Source organism: Musa acuminata, chromosome BXJ3-5 (assembly GCF_036884655.1).
Source record: "Musa acuminata AAA Group cultivar baxijiao chromosome BXJ3-5, Cavendish_Baxijiao_AAA, whole genome shotgun sequence".
Lineage (NCBI taxonomy): Eukaryota > Viridiplantae > Streptophyta > Magnoliopsida > Zingiberales > Musaceae > Musa > Musa acuminata.
In genome coordinates, this window is record NC_088353.1 from 42,561,066 (window position 1) to 42,581,400 (window position 20,335).

Consider the following 20,335-nt stretch of genomic DNA (forward strand, 5'->3'; position numbering starts at 1 on the left):
CTAATTGAATCATTGAAAAGGTTGAACCGGAGCCAATGCACTCGGGATTGATCGGGTTAGGTTTATATCGACAATGATTAATGCATGCCTACATTATATATATATATATATATATATATATATATATATATATATATATATATATATATATATCAGTTGGTTTAAGTTGTTTCTTTTAGGGAAAAAAGACATAGTTAACCACCTTAAGAGGGTAAACACTGATTGGTAAAATTTCATTCAAGGAGCTCATTTCCTCAGTCAAAACAAGATCATGCTACAAGAATTTATATTATTTCCTTTTTCTCTTTGTGGATAATATACCAAAGGGAATATTAAGTAAGCTGTTCGACATGATAACCGGCATAAACGGACGAATGTATCTTATGGACTTTATTCACAGCCGCCAGTATGAATAAAAAGAGGCACCCAATAATTCAAACGTATAAATCAGAGAAGAAATTTCATGCAAACCATGTTACAACAACCAGACAGCAACCAGGAGATAAATCTAAACACTTGATGATAGCATAAGGATGAACAAACCATATAAACCATCATGGTAACAAGCTGTTTCTTTCTGTCAACAAAGAAAAACAATTGATGGCAGCATCTAACCGCTCAAGAACTGTGCGGCTTTACAATCAAATTCCTAAATTTGCTCTATCAATTACTGTAATTTAAAACCTATTAAGAAGTGTGTCATCTACGGCAAACAATGCCTACAGTGACACGCTAAAGTAATTGGACACATTTTTGCAAAAACTGCTGGTGGTGGAGATCACACACTTGGGAAGGAGGAATCAAAAAAAGAAAAAAGTGATCTACGTTTATGATAAATTGGCATTATACAGAAGAAAGTTCGTGCAGGTATAAGCATACACCACTTTTTCACTTGCATGAAGGGTCGCATGAAAAACGAGCTTATACTTCCGTGCATGATACAGTTACAACGACTTCGAGAGACTGGCAACTTCATCGAGTATAGGGTCACTAAGAGTAGGCAAACCTGCCATCTGATGTATTGATCTCAACTGACGGCGGATGTTGGGGTTTCTGATGCCTCACGCTTATCTTGGCTGGAACCTTTGACCTTGACAAGATATGAGCGTGCTATTTCTAGCATTTGCGCCACTTCTTTCTTGTACTGTATGAAGAAAGATTACGTCAAAATAAAAGGAAAACACTGATTTCAATATGTGGTCTTGCTTTATATAGTTGCACTAAGTTGTCCAGCAAAGATAAGCTATGGAATAAACCTAAGAAATAAAACAATCCACTCTTTCATGTAGCAAAACAGAACACATCACAACTATAAAAGAAACTTTGTATTATTTTCTGATCAATGTGGTACCACTCGAAAAATTTTGAAATTGTTTCTAACAACCCTACTCGAAGAACTTGTGCCAAAAATATATGTCGACAATAAGCAGGTAGCCTAGACATCTAAAAGAAGTGATTGGAGAACTGATATAATTGATCCAAAATAAAAGGACATTGGAGATTAAAAATTGCAAGACTGGACAGAAAGGTACCTGTTCCCAGAGTGGCCCATAGCGTAGGCTATACATGATAGCCATTTATGTGAAAGTTAAAGTAGTTTCAAATTAATGGCAGACTATGTGAATAGAACTGCAGACTACTGACAGATTAGCATGCATATACCGCACATTACATCAGGCAATCTTATATTCAAGTATTGTTAAGTTCGATCAGGTAAATCTGAGCTAATTTATAAGATTTGGGTCCAAATGACCCTTCAGGGGACTATTCTAGCTAACTTTAATAAGACTTTGAGATGGTAATTTAATTAGGTTGATTCGGAGTCATTAGGATGTCATAACTTTATGAGTTGATTTGATGTTTAATTTAATTTTATTTTGCATTTTTTATCTAGAAATTCTGTAAATCAGAACTCGATACCTAAAGATAAGGGTCTTGATTTATGATTTGAGGTGTATCATGACATTACAGATGAGGTTATGATTTGAATCATGACCAGTAAGTTTTGATCTATGCTCTCTTTCACTTTGTCTTGTTCTCTGTGTTTACCATCGCACATGCTTGCAACTTTGAACCAGGACACAGTGTTGGGCACAAGCAGTTAGTTTTAGTTCAAAATATCAAATCTAAGATAATTCTAGAACACAATGAAGAAAAGCGGAACTAGAAATCGTAATGAGAAAACATGCCTCATCAACTGCTCCAGTTTTTATCTTAGACTGCATGATGCACCACTTCTTGAAATGTGCACCTGTAGAAAATATCTATAATTACTTTTTCCTCATAATTTGTGGCCTCACATGAAGCAAAATAGCAATAAAAGAAGGCGAAAAGAAATCAGAAAAATGATAGACACCAGCTAATACTTACCAACTCGTATATCAAGCATGCTCGAAGAGTCAGAGATCGTATTCAATGACCACCGACAGTGTACCTGAAATAGAAACAATTATATGACTTACATTTTCAAAAAATATAGCTCTTTCAATTAAAGTTAATGAGATTTAGCAATCAGATGTAATTGTATTAGACAAGCCAAGTTCAAAGATTGCACACATCGACCAAACCAATAAAGTAAGTAAATTCAGTTAATAAGAGAATCCTCTCCGATACATTTTGCTCAGAAAATGAACCTTCCAATCCAAACCTCATCAAGAATTAGATGCCAGTTTTAGCTCAATCAAGATTATCATTAATTTTGGTACAAAGCTAAGAAATATAAATTTTGCTACAACCAGTATTTTAATGTATCCATGAAAGCTACATAGTTGACTCTTTTTAACTTCCAACTAAATTATCCTGTACAAGAACAAACGTATATATAGATCTTCCATGACAAACCTGACCATTCTAAACCATAATATTAACTATTTTTTGTTACACCTTGTGACTAGAGGCCATATTTAACATAATAATTTATACCTTAAGGAAAAAAAGTTGTTTTATAAGATATGGGTATGCTAAATGAAGCCTTAACTTCCTGCCCTAGAGATACCAACAGAATACTTCTGCATGTTTAGTTAACTGAACAAAATTATTTCTAATTTAACTGTTGTCTCCACAGATTGCATAAAATTAAATAAGAATTAACTTTCAGAAGTCACATATCACAAACATTTGCATGTTGCGCATACAGGTTTCCTCATTAGCGATCACAAAAACTATAATTATCAGTTCACTAAAGAAAGACTATCTTTGTCCTCTAAGCACATATTATGTTGCATGGGAAGTAGCTGAGTTTCAGTACGCACCTCGAAGGTAGAACCAAATGGAACATCATGTGCCTGTTGCACAGTCTCGAAGACCTAAACAAAGAAAACACTGAAATTAAAAAGAGTTCACATTGGTAAGAAAAGGTTCACATGAAAAAATGATAATGAGGGACAATAAAACATATGAAGTAAATGCCAAAAGAAAAATTAATATTCTACCACATTTACTTTGGAGTGAAACACACACCAGAGTTTTCTTATCAGGGGAAAGAACAGCATGCTGCCACTCTGTCATGGCCGTGTCTGGAGGACACATGGGACTATGGCATAATGACCTGAAGGTTATTTCTCTGACCTGACCATCATACTCATCAGCAACATGCCACTGGCCCAACTGTAAAAAGCATAGAAGTAAAATGTCCGAATTATGTCAGGAAAAAAACATTGTCAAGACATCTAGATCTGCTCTGTAGAAACAGGCACCTGAAATTACTGTGTATATCAGTCTTAACATTCAGTTAAAGTGTATATATAACGACAAAATCATCATATCTAGCAACTCCAAGTAGTAATATCCCTCATGGATCAACAATGCTTCATGGTTGCAAATGCTCATCCAAGGCAGGAGACAGAATTATAAGTATAATTTTCAGAAGATATCATTAACATGGAACTCAACCAAATACTGTCAAGGCATCCAAAAAGTGGGGACTTAAGACACTGCCATAGTAACAACTAACAACAGAAGTAATGAACAGAAAAAAAAAAGTGACACAATGGACACCTTCAGTTTTCTTGGTTATCCAACCACATAGCATTACATGAAAATTATTATTACCAAGAAAACATTGTAAATAGATCCTTCCCAGATCACTTCTTGATGGGAGCCTTGTGCACTAAGCTTTGCCTTTTTATACGTCCAGTATAAATGTACATTGACAACTAATAGCTAACAAGTACCACAGTGCAAGAGATGATCATAAATGAATGACAGTTTCCTTACATTCAGATTGGTATCTTTTCGTGCTGAACGATATTCTGCAATAAACATGGAGTCATCATTCAATAAGACAGAAAAGAACTCCTCTGCAGTGCATGGGAAATTTTCCTGTATTAAAGCAGTTAATAGATTAGAAACTATTATATCTTTAAAATAAAAGAACATAAAATAGAGAATAAGTACAATGGATACATTTACTATGCCAACTAGAACTTCCTCCTTTATGAAATCTTGAAACTTTGCAGTTTCAACTACACTCTCGTTTGGAAGTTTTATCTGTCTCCTGCTACCTCTCACAGAGCTGCTGTGTGCACGCAATGCAGATTGTGCCCATTCCTGTGTATCCAAGTAAAAGAAATCAAATGTTACAAGTTCTGGCTTCCAACTATCCAAATAATAAATGCAGAACTAAATGATAGAGAATTCCAAGAAAGTAATGCACAGAGCCCTTAGAGCAAACTGCAGCTTGAACAGACAAACATAAGAAGAAATCATCTGCCCGAAAAGATGAAAGAAATTTCCTGCTACAGAATTGACAAATAGGCATGTCTTTCATAAGAAAGTAGTACATAAACCACCATTATGATGTCTGGATAAAACCAATTAGTTTGAACCAGGAAGTTCAATCTCAAGAGTATTTAGTTGTAATCAGATGGCATGCGTTCCATGATAACGGGTGGGCAGAATAGAGGGTGCTACAGGCGCTCACCGATAATACAACAAGACAAACAGCAAAAAGGGAAAAATAAAGAACAGTATGCTTAAGCAATGTACTTCTGCACCATGCCTCTCCTCCTCCAGGAACCCCTGGCAGGAAAAAGCCATGGGGAATGGACATCAGCCTCAAATGGTGAAAGAAATACCAGATATTGTGGGGATACTGAAATGGTCCATATCAATTGCAACCCTACTGATTTAAATAAGTGATGCAGGACTGGAGATTCCATTTATAATAGTATTAAGATGGTTCAGTCCTAAGCCAGTGCCAAATAAACCAGTTCAATTCTATTAGTTGTTTCAAACAATGGCCCAGTTTCAGTTCTTGTGAACTTGCCAAAAAAAGACCTTTCATCCAACAAGTTTAAAACACTGCCAAAATCTATTGGGTCTTAATTTGCAAGGACATGTTAGCCTGATTTAATTAATGTGAAAAGAAGAATTTTTTGCTACAGTTTGATGAGCAACAAAAAATGCTAGGTCTAAGACAGGTCTATAAGTTTGGGTGAAAGATGAGTGGGCCATGTTGAAAGGTAAGTACCTTCTTCTCAGCTTCTATAGCTGCATGAAAGTTCTTAGCTGCACGTTGCAAAGCTCTTAAAGTATGATTTCTGTTCCAAAATGATGCAAACATGTATTTGACTCTCCCTGCATAGTGAATAATGGCAGAATAGTTTAGAGTTTAGACTGGATCTTAAAAAGCTATAAAAATTTGTCACATACAAGTTGCAACTGGATGTTCCAGAAGCTACCTACAACAAAAGCAAATATCTAATAGCATATAAGAGATGGCAAACAAAGAAGGTATTTTAATATGTTCTATCATGGCATGATATCCTTTCTTACATCAGATAAATAATTAGTGAACTAATAGAAAAACACATTTGAAATACATTTGTTTTTCATTTCTATCTGTAGTTATATTCATGTAGATCAATACTGCATAATTATGATTCTGTAATTAAATTGCTAATACATAGAAATAACAACTTTCTAAAATGGCTCTTAGAACTCATGTAATTCATACATGAGACTGAAAAGAGATTTAAGACGAGAGGAAGTAAGAGAGAGCATGAGGAGCAGAAGAGGGACGAATGGTGAGAGCAGCGATAGTGGTTCCAGATAGTGAGTAAGAAGAGGAGGGCAGAGAGAGGAGGGAGGACAGACCTAATATCCTGATGGCATGCAGTCATGCGGTAGCTGGTTCTTGGATATAGAGGCAAGAGTTGAGCATTGGTTGGAGATTAGACAAAGGCAGAAGCCAGGAGGCTGTGGAGGCTCAGACATATGAAGACAACCAAGCCACGAGAAAGAGTTGACCAAGTATAGTTGCATGTGACAGGCAAGTAAAGTTCAGGCCGTTTAGGCCTTTAGGGCTTAAAAACAATATAGCTGACTTAGGTGACTCGGTTTGACATGAGTTGACCGAGCTTACCAAGTCAACTTGCAAGTCAAGATTCAATTCAGCCAAAATCCATTTCTTAATGCGAGTCAACTAGTCCAAATGGATTTGAACCATAGCATCAGATTTGAAACCTAGGATCATCTAATCCTATGGCTCAACTCACGATTCTGATGACACTAATTACAAAGTAGAGGGGCTTTTACCAACATTATGCACACCAATAACAAAAATAAAACTACCATTAATAATTCAAGAAAACAGAGAGCACGGGGATGAATATGAGACAGAATGAACATAGAGAATGGCATTTTTCCCGGATTCTTTGTGTCATGCATATACATACATTGCACCCAGTAGATACTCCACTGACCCACTTTCTAAAATTGTTGATATATATATATATATATATATATATATATGCTAAACTAACTGATACCTTCAAAATATATCAAATGAGGCTTTGGACCCTCAACAAGTTAGCCTGGAATATATATGTATCTTCATATAGAACAACACAAAGTATAGAGTAGAAAAATAATTTTTATTCATTCAAAAAGTAGAAAAGTACAAGGTGATGGTTCTTCAAGTATTTCTAATATGCTACATATATCAAAAGCTAGAGAAACGAAACCTTCATGGCAAAAAAAAAAGTAATGAAGACAATATTGAGTACCACTAACCGTCTGGACTTCCTAGAGGAGGAACACCATGTCCTCCAGCCCCCATTCGAAGAATTATTGTGATAGCAGGGTTAATAACTGCATGTTGGCTTCGTCGTATCTGCATTACTAATAGCAAAGGCAATTGGATGTGTACATACAAAATAATATAGTACAAACTACATAGGAAATAACCAACATACCTCAGCAATGTCGCCAAAAGAAATAACCACCTAAAAATTTTGAAAAAACTACTTTTAGTTAATTAGGATTTAAAAAAATTTGAAACAAAATATATATTCATATGAGCCTTCAAATATCCTCAGTGATACTACTGTTAGAAGAGTTCAGTGAAAATTTTTATTTTTATCTAGTAATTAGTACAACAATATGCATAGTGAAACATTATTGCTAAACGAAAATATAAACATGGGTCCAAGAACAAAATTAACTTGACTAACAGTGAACATCAAGATGCTACTAGATATAAAAGAAATGACTATGGTTTGACGTATTGCTCAAAACGATATGGTACAAGCAGCACATACCGATCCTACAATTGACCGAAATGCAAACCATCCTGTACCGGGTGGTATAGGAGTTGGGGGGGCATATCAAGCGATACACTCTTCATACCAGGTGAAATGGGGAAATTTGATAGTTACCGACTCGGACTGATCGGAAATGGTCAGATTTCAACCGAAATCAATCAAGGGCCTAGATTAAATAGGTTCCAACGGTCAATTTAGTCATTGGACCCATTTGAATGCCTACTTAACCTCATTCCTCCCTCCTCTTTTGCCCTATTTCAATCTCACATCTTCTAACACTCTTGCTCACTCAATCACTCTTTCTTTCTCACAAATTCTTACTCTTGTTCAATATCACCAGAAGAACCATTCGGAACGTGCCACAAAGCTGCTCATCAAAGTTCGAAAAAGATAAATCCGCTATCACTTATTTGGATATTTTTTTATTAAAATAAAACTAAATTTCATAATAGCATTTAAAAATCCATTATTGCTCACTAGCAGCAGAGAAAAGCCAATGACAAAGAAATAACTGATTGATATACAAACGTAGCATGGTTCAAATTGAAGATATGTGACAAACACCACTTCACTGTAAACAACAACAAATTCAGCTTGAACAAACAAAAATACTCCACATGATTAAGAAATTTAGTGATATGAGCTTTAAATGATACAAAAATCCTTCATGGGCAAAATTATTGGTATAGATGAAGATAAATATTTCCTTAGCCAACTAATCAGAAATTCTAATATAAGATCAGCCAGACATTCTTCCACGATAATGATAACTTTTCAAGATTATATACCAGCTAAGAAACCTAAAATAGATAGTATAGAATTCACTGCTTGGACAGAACAAAGAGTGAAAGAAATCTTTAAGGTGGATAAGCTAACCTTCATTTGCTTAGAAAATACATTTGAGTGGAAACAAATGTGCCATGCAGACACGTACATGCGTCCATGGTATAGAAAAGATCTTTCAAGCGCACATGAATAACTGTGATCAGCAACCTGAGCAAAAGAAAAAATATTCATCAGGTGACTCATGTTAATAACCTTCAATGCTAAGAAATGAATTACATTAATATAATAGATAACCTCATCAGGTGGAAGATCAAATATGGTCTGCAGAGGCCCTGGCTTCTGGTGGACTAAGGTAGGACCTTGTTTATCCAAAGACAATCTTCTTCGAGCATCAGCTCCAGCATAGCCATTCAATGCTCTGAACCAATTATTTGACAGATAATACAGTATAATTTTCACATTAATATAGTACAAAACTTCATCGGCTAAAAGGAATTTACCCTATTTCAAAACCTGAAAAAAAATAAACAAAGAATAGTACTAAGGCACTTGGATGTCCTTTCATGAACATACAGTTATAAATTTATGATTCATGAAGGAAAGCATGAAATTTCGAACTTTTGGATGCGCATAATTGTCTAGTAAAAAGCTATAAAACAATTGACTATGACCGGTAAGCTCATCGTGTAGGCCAAGATCAGTCATTTCAAGTTTTATCAGTGCACACTGCAGCATACATCATATTGGTACTCAAAACAGGGTTGTACTAACTAACCTTGTTTGCTATCTAACCTTTGATTCTGTTTGTTTTTTGTAGGATGAAATAATGACCTAGTTGATTCAAGCTTTAATAAGAGCAATTTTGCATATTCATATTTGTGTGTATACATACATACATATACATATATAGACACACACACACATGTGATCAGGTTAGCAATTCTTGAAGCTTTCAGCTTGAAAATCACATTCCTCCATGGTGATCTTTGCAAAGCATCCACAGACAGCCACTGAATGGTGTATCAGGGACCACCATTGACAACATAAACATTGACAGAAAGATTGAGGTAAGTTTTTCCATTTTTCTGTTCCCTTGCTTGCCCCTCCAGTCTCTGATACTCTCCTCCTCTTCTTCCTTTTCCTTGTGTGGAAGTACGAATGTGACAGAACGAATGAGCTTTGGTATGATTGTTAGTTTGTTCTTTTGCAACATCAGTGACCAACATTCAAAACATGTGAACAGAATATTTATTTGCAAAGATAAGACTGCATATAATAACCCTTTCCACCCTGCTTTGGTGAAAGCCTCATGCACTAGAAGTCTAGAACCAACCTTTTCTTCGGCATAGATGTGACAGCATTTCATCATGCCATGTAAGACACAATGAGGTACTTAGCATCCAAGAATTATTCGTACACTATCTCAGTTCCAACCAATTACTAAGATTCACCTAAGAGCTACGGTTATGAGATCAAATTGCAATGCAAGATTTGAAATCTCAATGGTATGCTAATACCGGTTGGCAGCTCAACCAGTGATACAAATCGACATATAGAAACTCGATATGGGGCAATAACTGCTCGGATGAGGGAGAAAGAAGGAGAGAAAATGGGGAGAGAGGAGTAAGAAGAAGAGGTCAAGGAGGAGAAAGAGAAGGCAAAGGAGGAGGATAAGGCATATGAGCAGAAGAGATGGCAACAACACAACGAGGTGAAGGAGACAGCGGCAACGATGTAATGGGTCGGATGAGGCTCAGCAGGAAAGAAAGAGAGAGCGGAGAGCACATGGCGTAGAGAGAGAGAGAGAGAGAGAGAGAGCATAAAAGAAAAAGATGATGGCTATGAGTGAAAAATGTCAAAAAGCCAAAAAAACTTATATTAAAGCTGGATGGTAGGCTTACTGCCTAGTACGTCTATGTGAATCAGTCATATTTCAACTGGCCCATCCCAAATGCTAAATCTACTGGTCTTTAAAATTTAAATACTATGCCCAACTGGAGTGGACAAAATTGCTTGGTTTGCATACCAATCATTAATCCTACTTGTAAAAAGTAAAAACCAACCCATACTGACCGGTATGGTCAGTTTCTGAACCATGTTGCCACCATGAGAGTTCCACCTAGTTGTGACATGATGTTTGGACAGGTCAATGAGTAGGACCCTGATTCAAGAAAAAATGAACTGAAAAATATTGTCTACATCATCCATCAACCACATACACATGAACCATTCATAAGAATGAAGCAAGAACTAAAACTTAAGTAAAACGAAAATAATTTTATGTCAATCAGTTGTCGGTAAAACTTAAAAGAGCTTTTACTTTTACCCAATAGCATCACAATATCATGATGTCAGAATGTTAGTGCATGCAAACTAGAGTAAGCCAAAAGAGATACACCATCAAATGTCAACATATTAAACTTAGGTACTTTCATGTTCCAAAATTATTGTGATCTAAAAAGAAAATCAGAACCATGAGGCCAAGTAGCAGAAACAAGTAATAACCTGGAAGAACTTGCTGGTAGCCTTGTGGTTTTAATATGAAGACAGACCTAGGAAAAAAAATAATTAAGTTATTGATACCTCAACATATGATTGAGCATTTATAAAGTTATAATGTAATCACAAAGTTATAATGTTACCTGTCCTGATGTGCTATCTAGAGTGTGCCAGATTGCTCCAGTTTGGCCTTCCTTTTCGACAGTAACAGTTACAGATCCAAGAACAGTGCTTTTCCATATTATATCCCAGTCATATATTGTTACATTAATCTGCAGGAATGTTGAAGAATATATTCAAATAGGCAATTACTCTGAATACCAAGTCATATTTGCATTTGCAACAGGGAATCGAAGCTATTATGGGCAAGGCTTAAGGCTTTTATTTTAAGTTCATAATTCAAAACTTGTTTCTTTTTGTTTTTTAAATTGGCACAACCATGCAAGACCAGTCTGTTGGTAATTTATGTACTCTTCCATTTGAAAAGTGCATATTGTAAAATGATACAAATTTAACAACCTGAAATACCACACTAGCAGACCTCATGTCAGAAATGTCATAGAAAGAACATCAGTGAAATGGTCGTTTAACTATTTTAGGCATTTTCAGCTAGGATGAAGGACAACCTGACCCACCTTTGAGAAATACAGTTAAACACGACATTTACTTAACAGATATCTTGACTGCTGATTATATTAAAGAAAGAAACAGTACCCATTTATGTAAAGTTGTAAACCCTTAAAGATATTAACATTACAGAACAATGTGGAGTACAGTGAACATAAGAAGAGACTAAAAGCATAATGTTACAACCTAAGAACCTATTAATAAACAGACTATCATATACCAGATGTGCAAAAGTAAACTAACACAAAAAAAGTCAAAATTCAATCTACATATCAATCTTAGATGAATAGAGGATATCCATAAAAGCAGAATGACCAGTGCATTCTGACTTCTCTATCAATTAGCTCAATTAATCAATTTATTTCAAGACAATTTGACATAGTACTTGTTCTGGGATTTGAAGCAGGACCAAGTTTCTCTAAGCTATTGTGAATAGCACGTAAACCAACATTTCAAAAATCGACCATGCCACTTGATATTTCAATATTTACCAGTCTGACAAGGAAGCGGCAGGCAGACCAGGTGATTTCGTGTTGCCTGATTCAAGTGAGTTGTGGTCATCACCCGGCAGCTGGTAGTTCTAATTGCAAAGCAAAGGCATGCAAGGACTTGCCATGCAGTCTCACAGTTTCTTGTGTACCAATCAAATATGACCATGACACACACACAAACTGTGTAGTACCTACCACCCAATTTTCGGACCCAATATCAAATTTGAAACCCCCCAACAGCCACTTTCTGCTCCCCTCTTTCACTACTTCGCGTCCATTCACCCTCAGTCTCTCAAATCCCAGTCTCCCCTGAATCTTAATAAAATCAAAGATCAAACTCAAGAGAAGAAAGACATTCATAAATCCAAAAACAATATTGGCTCATTTGGTTAATTTTTCTTGATTATGGCTTTGTGCTTAAGATAGCATCTTAAGTACAATCTTTTCACCTTATTCCAAACCAGATCTATGCAAATATAGTGTGACTCAATTGAAGATGCAGAAGAACAGATCCGACCAAGATTTCTTTGGATCTTGCCAATTTCCTTGCATATATGGCCTAGACTCATGCAGATCTAGGATATATACATATGGTTTCTGTTTAGTTCATATATATCTGGCTTTGATTTCCAATACAAACGTAAATTTCATAGTTATGCATCTAAATAAGAACGATCTAGTGTGACAGCTAGATCATTGTTTAGATAACCACCATCACTAGGCCATTCCTCCTTGTGAAATGTCATTTAAGTGTTAATTGTATATGTTTTAAAATTTTACTTTATTGTAAATTGCAACAAAATACAATCAGCATAAAGAGACAGAAGATACTTTTACAAAGTGCTTAGAGTTGCCAACCAAAAAAATGCATCAGGACAAAAAGGGAGAAGGCCTTTGTAAAAAGAACTAAGAAATACCAACTATTGTTCATTAATTTATTCTTCAGGTGCTTGCCCAGATAACAACTTCAAGAAAAATGGAACCAAAATAACCTGAACAGGAAGCATATCAGCAAAAAAATTAAATTCCTCTCCCCATATCGGATTTCTTGAGCCAGGAACCATGGAGCTGCATGACATGAATGGTTGATAACATATTATTCACTAATCAAAGCAATAATCCAAGTAGAAGACTAATATTCTCAACTAATCATTCACTTTTCACATTTCTTGTAATTCAAGTTAAAACTTCATAATCACAGCTAAAGCTGTATGAACAAACTAATAACGAAATTAGATATTGAGTTGTAAACATATATACATATATATACATACATATATACACACACACACAAACTGGTTAGAGATGATTCTGAACTAAATCAAACAGAAAAATGAAATATTGGAATTTAATAATCCAAAAATTAAACAATATTCTATACTATTCTTAAGCTTAAGATTTGGTCTTTGCAGCTAATAGAGTGTTAACTTAATTTATTAATTTTTTATTAAGAAAATGATAATATTAACCTCTTTCCAAAGTAGGCTTCACTAATCACAACCTATGATGCTGAAGGATGTAATCTCACCAGAATGTGAAGCCTAATTCACATAGGATCAGTTAGCAAAAGTTCAAATAAAGTGTCTAGTCAGTACTTGATTCCGATATAATATGCACTTGTTTATGTCACCTATTTATTTACTCATATGACACAACTATGCCATATAGGCAATTCCTAACTCATAAATATTTCCTTTTCACCACTTATTTCTTTATCCATATGACACAAAACTATGTCTCTCCTATACAACTATTAAATTAGATAACTGAAATTTATAATTCAACAAAGTAGGCACCAAAAGACATGCATGCGCAAGAGGGCGCATACACGTACACACACAGATACGTATTACAAACAAATCTCAATATAATATAGTTGTATACAATGTCAAGCATTATTGATAAAGAAGTCTAAAGTGCACACGTACCTGAATCGCTTTTGTTCCCCACATGTAATTATTGCATAAGGATCAGATGTACCATTCAAATTTGCACCAATTAGGTTCTTTGCAGCCAATAGCTCTAGCTGAATAACAGAAAAATCCATATTGTAATGACAAAACAAAAGAAAATAATGTTAAATATCATGGTACTAAATAATCAAGCATAACTTCAAGGTTTTTCACATGCCAAACAACTGATGTGCTGTACTACTGAAGAAATAGAATGATTTCATCTCCATATAGGAGGCAGTTAAATTCAACAAAACAATACCTTGACTACATATGCGGAAGCACCTTGGGGGTCGACTTTGATCTGGTTCATCTACAAAATAAAGTGGACAACTGTATGTCAAGGAAATGAAAATTTATTTTATGAAACCTCACAGGTAAAGCAACCCACATTTATAAGGTTAGAGAATAAGAGAATAAGAGTATACCAAATAAAATCCCCCTCGATCATCAGTTTATAGAATAAGAGTACCAAATAAAAAAAGCTATCAAATTTATAAGGTTAGAATTGCATATCTATGACTAAATGATCAGGCAAACTTGACTCAGACTTGTGTGATAACTCGCCTACTACCTTGTTAAGTCTAATCCACTCTTAAACCCAAGTTAATAGTAGTATATTCATCAAACCCTTAAAAGTCAACCTAAGTCTTTTCCCAATCTAGATGTGAGATTAGATCAGGGTGTTAAAATCTCCTCGTTTAAGAGCGTGACATCCTTGTCAAGACCCAAACATAGCTCAAAATCAAACCCTAACACGGTGTACAAGATGTCTAGCCCAATGATGGTTTCATGTCGTGATGTGCCTTCTAACCCTGTCGTGTATGGATAATCCTTACCGTACTCAATTGAGCCCCTCACTATACCCAATACTAGGTCAACTGAAGCACCAATTGTCATGACCCAATCTGATGAGATATCTAGCCTACTAACTTCGTGAGCCTAATCCACTTGCACAAAATGCTTAAATCCAAGTTAATAGTAATACATTCATCAGACCCTTATAAGTCAATCTAAATATTTGCTCACTTCCGTTGTGGGACTAAGTCGAGGTGTTATAGAACCAATATAAATCAGTAAGTTCAATCCATGATAATACACCATCCTTCAAACTTTTCTCTTTACCTAACTTTGCATCACCCCTAATCATTGGGAACACATTTATTTCCTCTTTCATCGCTGGCCAAAGCCAATAGTTACAAGCTGCCATTAAAACATAACAGCACATTTAACTCCATAATCTTCGATGATCATGGATGCTGGATGCTGAAGGAAGAGCTGTAAGACAAGAAAATCAAAACAACTAGCTCTTGATTCAGACACTTGAAGAGTATAAACTTGGCAATCACAAAGCAGAAGAGCAAACCAATTAAAAAGTGGTCTTTTCTTTGAAAAGATTTCAGTCATCAATTAACTTTAGTTAATATAAAGATCCTTGTATTTAGATGTAACTTTGATGGATAATAAAAAAGGAAAGAGAAGGATCAGCTGTAATGATTTAATTGATGGAATATAAAATGAGCTTAGTCTGTCTAACTTCTTCATTGTCTTTACTACTTTCTACTTCCTCAATTTTTTTATTATGCCCCTTTTCATTCTCTTCTATTATTAAATTTATAGATTTAACAACCTATTTATACTTACTGCATCTATTCTTGGTTCATAAAGGCCTCCATAAACTGGTGCAGCCTCTGATCAACAAGATTACATCAAACAAATTATGAAGCTGTAATCAAAATCAAACAAGATCAATCCTTGATAATGAAACGAAAGATTTTTCCAGCACAACAGGACAAATCTTGCAAAATATAATCACCATCAAGGTAGAAAAAAGAGAGACGAGCTTGAATTGTCCAACCTTCTCCTTAGCATCCGACTGCCGTGCAGGCAGCACTCTGGCGGCCAGCGGGGCCTCATCCCCACCAAGCGGCCGATCGTCATCGCCTCCGGCATCGCCGAACGATATCCTCTCCAGCAGGGAGTAAACACCGACCACGAGGAGGGCCGTGGCGACGGTGACCTCGATCTCCCACCACGAGGGGAAGAGGAAGCCGATTGAGAGCCTGGCGGGGGTGGTCGCATCCATGGTCATCAGAGAGGACCCTCCTCGGGAATCAATTTCTCCAGAGCCGGGGCGTCTAGGGTTTCGATGTGGGAGGGAGGACCGCGAGGAAGGAGGGGAGACGAGGAAGGGGGCGCGGCGCGGCCATCCTCTCTTTTTCTTGGAAGAGGCGGAGGAGTTGGTTGGAGGGAGACGGCAAACGCGATGCTAATTAATTGATGTGGTGGGGTCAGACGAATAACAAAAGAAGTGGTGTGTTTGACGCGGGTTGGAGTTACCAGACTACCCCTATTCTTATGTTGGAACCTCGAGACTGCCTCCCGTTTCCGCTCGCCTTAACTGAGCCGAAGGTGCCTGAACCGACCCGGAAACTTTTTCTGGGTGACCACGTTTACCCGTCGCCAACTAATGCGACATCTCGTTCTCACTACAGTTATAAGAAGTTGAGAATAGATAGAATGTTACATCGACACTTTGTTCGTATGTAAATGTGCCAAGTTGTCTTAAACTTCCAATGGTGATAACACGGGGGCCGACAAGAAAGACGATTCTTTGTGTCACATCACCCGATAAAGTTAACGGGGTGATTCGGTCCGCCACTCGCATCATTTTCCTTTGTGTGGCCCGTGCGTGATGCGCCCGGGGGGTCCACAACTGCATCCAGTCACGAAAGGTGTAGGTTACACGTCTGACCGGTAACGGGTTCCGTTTCCGCGTCATTTTCTGTTAGTCAGGTCGTTGGACCTTTTTTTTTTTGTCTTTTTTTTATTTCTTTTTTTTTATTTTTCGAAAGTAAACGTATCGGATACGACGGTGATTTCGGCGAGATGAAAGGAAAATATTTCATGACGGTCACAGGTTTGACAAAGACTTGAATGTATGTATATACACATCGACTTTGACCAAATTACGTGTACGTGGAAATAATTTTGGTGCATATATTTTTTCCATGAGAATTATTAGCCAAAGCATTTTCTCTAGAACAACGTCGCTGTCATAGTGGAGAAATTATTTCTTCGTTTATGGATATGATAGATGTGTTAGAAACAATGGGCTTAATTTATCCCATACTTTTAAGATTATATGTTTAGGCACACCATAAAAGTTGGATTGTTAAGTAGTTTTGGGAGTTTAAAGTTGATTGAATGAGTCCTAATTATTTTTAATAAATTAAGATTTATTCTTATAAATATATGTTGAGTCCTGAAAGTACTCATTCGGTACATAAGAAAATTTATTCATCGGAGATAACTCAATGTCTTGTAATTAATACGTAAAAATTTTAGTTTTCTTCGTAAGTAAAATTTATCAAACTACGTTAAATCTTACATCGATTGCTAGTATATTCTTTTGATTGTTAATCTAATAGTAAATTTCTCTTTAGTTTTTAGAATTCTCCTTTTCCTCTCAAATTGTATTAGAGCCTAAATGATTTGATGATCAGAGATTAAGTATGTCGTCGATTATTTATAAAAAAAATCTGATGAAAAAAATAGTTTCACCTTATGATAGAGATGAACGAAGGATCTCATTGTTCGATAAAACTAAACAAGAACGTCGAATGGATGAATAGGTAAACTCGAAAAAGATTAGAATGATCTTAAGGTAAAGTACATGAGTACTATTCATCTTTTCATCGATGATAATATTATCATCATCAAAATATTTGGGATACGTTAAATAAATTTTATTTAGATAAAAAACTTAACTAACAAGTTGTATTCAAAGCGAAAGTTATATATGTTAATAATAAAGGACAACGGAAACTCCGTAGAGCATTTGAATATATTCAAAGAATATTGGATCAACAAAAAAAAAAAATTGATATGAAGATTAACGAAGAAGATAAGATATTATTGCTTGTTACCTCCCGACTCTTAGCTTTATGGATATGATATTATATAGGAATAATATAGTAATACTTGAATAATTTGAAAACGCTTTAATATCTCATGCTATTAGGAAAAAAAAATCAGCTTCTTAAGATAAAATTTGACGAGAAGAATTTTCTAATAGGGATATATCTTAATATGAAAAGTCGAGATCATAATCTGTTAAATATTTGAGATACAAAGAGTACGAATATATCTGATGAAATTATTCAAAAAATATGAAAAAAAGATTGGTGAGTGCTTTATTTTAATATATATATATATATATATATATATTAAAATAATTAATTTTTAGATTCTTTTTATATTACTTATGTTTACTCAATGATAAGTTGAGTAGTAAGTTGAGTCTATGTAATAACTTATACTCTAAAGATACGAAAGAATTAAATATATTTGGGTCCTTTAGTTTCTAAGGGTTTTGATTATAAGGCCGGTGAAGTTTTAAAAGTTACACAAGGTTGTTTAATCATAATAAAAAGAATATTACATCATCATTTGGAAAAAAGTATAATAAAATCCTCAAAAGACTGAAAACAAGTTGGGATGATAGATTTATATGACATTTACAGTGTAAAAAAAAAAAGTTATTTATGATTTCCATGATAAGATGATAAAATAAATGTCTCACTATATAATTAAGCTATTAATTTCGTTCTAATTATTAATTAATTGATTTGAATCGAATTGAACCGATTTTAATTTAATGATATCAATCTAATTAAATTTATTATCCTAAATTCTTTTATTGATTTAAATTAATTAGTCAAATCGACACAAACGTCAAATTTTACAAAGCTTAATTTCATAAATATTATTGTATCGCCCAATTGAATCAATATTTTGATTTTAATTTAGTTGAATCAGTTCATTTAAAAAAAATATTTAAAATTATAAATCAATCAAATTAATTGATTTTAAATCGATTCGATTAGATGGATTTGAATTAATTTCGATTGGGACTATTTATTTTAACTGAATCGAACAAAAACGCGACGAGGTTCGATTCGATCTAACGGCAGGAGACGCACCCAAAGAGTGAGGAATCCTGGTGACGTTGACCGGGTGCAACAGCAACAGCAACAGCAACCCCACCCCACCCCGCCTTCCCTTCCCCGTCCTCTCCTCTCTCGTTCTTGCCGCGACGAACCCGAAATCCCTTCGGATTCCATCTTTCCTTGATCGAAGAACAAGCAGGCGTTGACCCCACAGAGGTGTCTCTACGAGCTTTAATGCATGTATGGTTTGTTGACGCAGTTATTATTTGATAGCGTTCTTCGAATTTTAGCGAAACATCAGTTCTTGAATAAACCTAGTGAGCAGTTACGGTTTAGGGTTAGCTCGATTCGAAATGCATTGTTTAGTCACACATTAAATCGGGAACATGAAATAGTTTGCTTTGCTTATATGAAAAATGTAGTCAATTTGTTGGATCTTGGATCGATTCTCTGCATTTGGTGTATATTATGTGAAGATTTCTTGTGCATTGCTTTCTTAGTTTGGTTCGTTCTTGTAATATCTGTTTGTTTGTGAACTATGCTGCATGAACGAAGCTAATTCTCGCTTCGTCTAGAATCTGGAGGTGAAGATACATCACCAAACCTACCATTAGGTTCTGAAAAGTTCTGTAATTTGTGAATTAGATTTTTCTCATTTTTTTCTTTTTGTTTTTCATTACTGAAGTATATTATTGCCATTATTTTTTAATGAGGATGATGATGAGCGGATTGCTCAAATCTGTCTTGCAAATACTTTCTTGACGCCTTGTAAAGCCTATTCTTGCTTCCTTTGCCCTCTTTAATTGTTGGTCCCTGGTTCATCATATTTGCTCTGTTTTTGAGTCAATGATACATATGAGACGCTCTTAACTGTTAACTGAAGTTCATTAGCTGACCTATGTTAAACAATACTTACATGCAGAGCAATTTCAAACAAACTATTGGGAATCAATCAAGAATGCAGTGGACTTGTCAACAAATGCTGCTGGTTTGCCAAGATGAAAAAAAAAAACTTTTTGTTTTGGTTTTACATTTTGAGAGTCATATTGAATTCTTGATACCTGATGATGAAGATCTCAAAAAAATAAAGCATCTTCATAACTTAATGCGGGAATATCAAACACCATATGGCCGGACAACTGGGTAAGAAGGTTGTAACCTTTTGGAATTTAACCTTATGTGATCGCCCGCAATCTCATTTCTTCAGTTTACTTATCATAGTCTTATCAAGCTCATGTCGTTTAAGGTTTAGTTTTCTGTTCCGAAGAAGCAAATTTCAAATATGGCATGTTGGTAGACACATATCAGGATGATAGGATAAAAAGCCTGTCAAGTATGAAACTTCAAATAGAAACCAAGGAAATCAGGATTTTGATACCAGTATCTGTTGCATCTTCTTTCAGATGGATGCCTTGTCTCAGAGAAGGTATCAGGGTTCTGGTTCAGGAGCCAGTCATTGCTGATCTTACTCTTGATGTAGGATG

The 20,335-nt window shown here is 35.4% G+C and overlaps 1 protein-coding gene across 2 annotated transcripts; it reads right to left on the minus strand.

The window, feature by feature from the left end:
- Positions 1 to 809: 809 nt before the first annotated feature.
- Positions 810 to 16,139, minus strand: LOC135638775 (BAG-associated GRAM protein 1-like). Of its 2 annotated transcripts, XM_065152160.1 has the most exons (19): positions 15,758 to 15,835; positions 15,544 to 15,590; positions 14,162 to 14,212; positions 13,876 to 13,973; positions 12,940 to 13,015; positions 10,973 to 11,101; positions 10,836 to 10,882; positions 8,625 to 8,748; positions 8,421 to 8,537; positions 7,197 to 7,226; positions 7,015 to 7,114; positions 5,471 to 5,577; positions 4,405 to 4,548; positions 4,216 to 4,320; positions 3,460 to 3,606; positions 3,252 to 3,305; positions 2,371 to 2,434; positions 2,190 to 2,251; positions 810 to 1,144 (listed from the first exon to the last, which is right to left on the minus strand). In XM_065152160.1, exons 3-19 carry the CDS (start codon positions 14,210 to 14,212, stop codon positions 1,028 to 1,030), a joined length of 1,572 nt encoding a protein of 523 aa, XP_065008232.1. In that variant the 5' UTR covers positions 15,544 to 15,590; positions 15,758 to 15,835; the 3' UTR covers positions 810 to 1,027. The 2 variants fall into 2 exon arrangements, with proteins under 2 accessions (XP_065008232.1, XP_065008231.1); XM_065152159.1 differs by lacking the exon at positions 15,544 to 15,590 and having other exon boundaries at positions 15,758 to 16,139.
- Between the last annotated feature and the right edge of the window lie 4,196 nt (positions 16,140 to 20,335).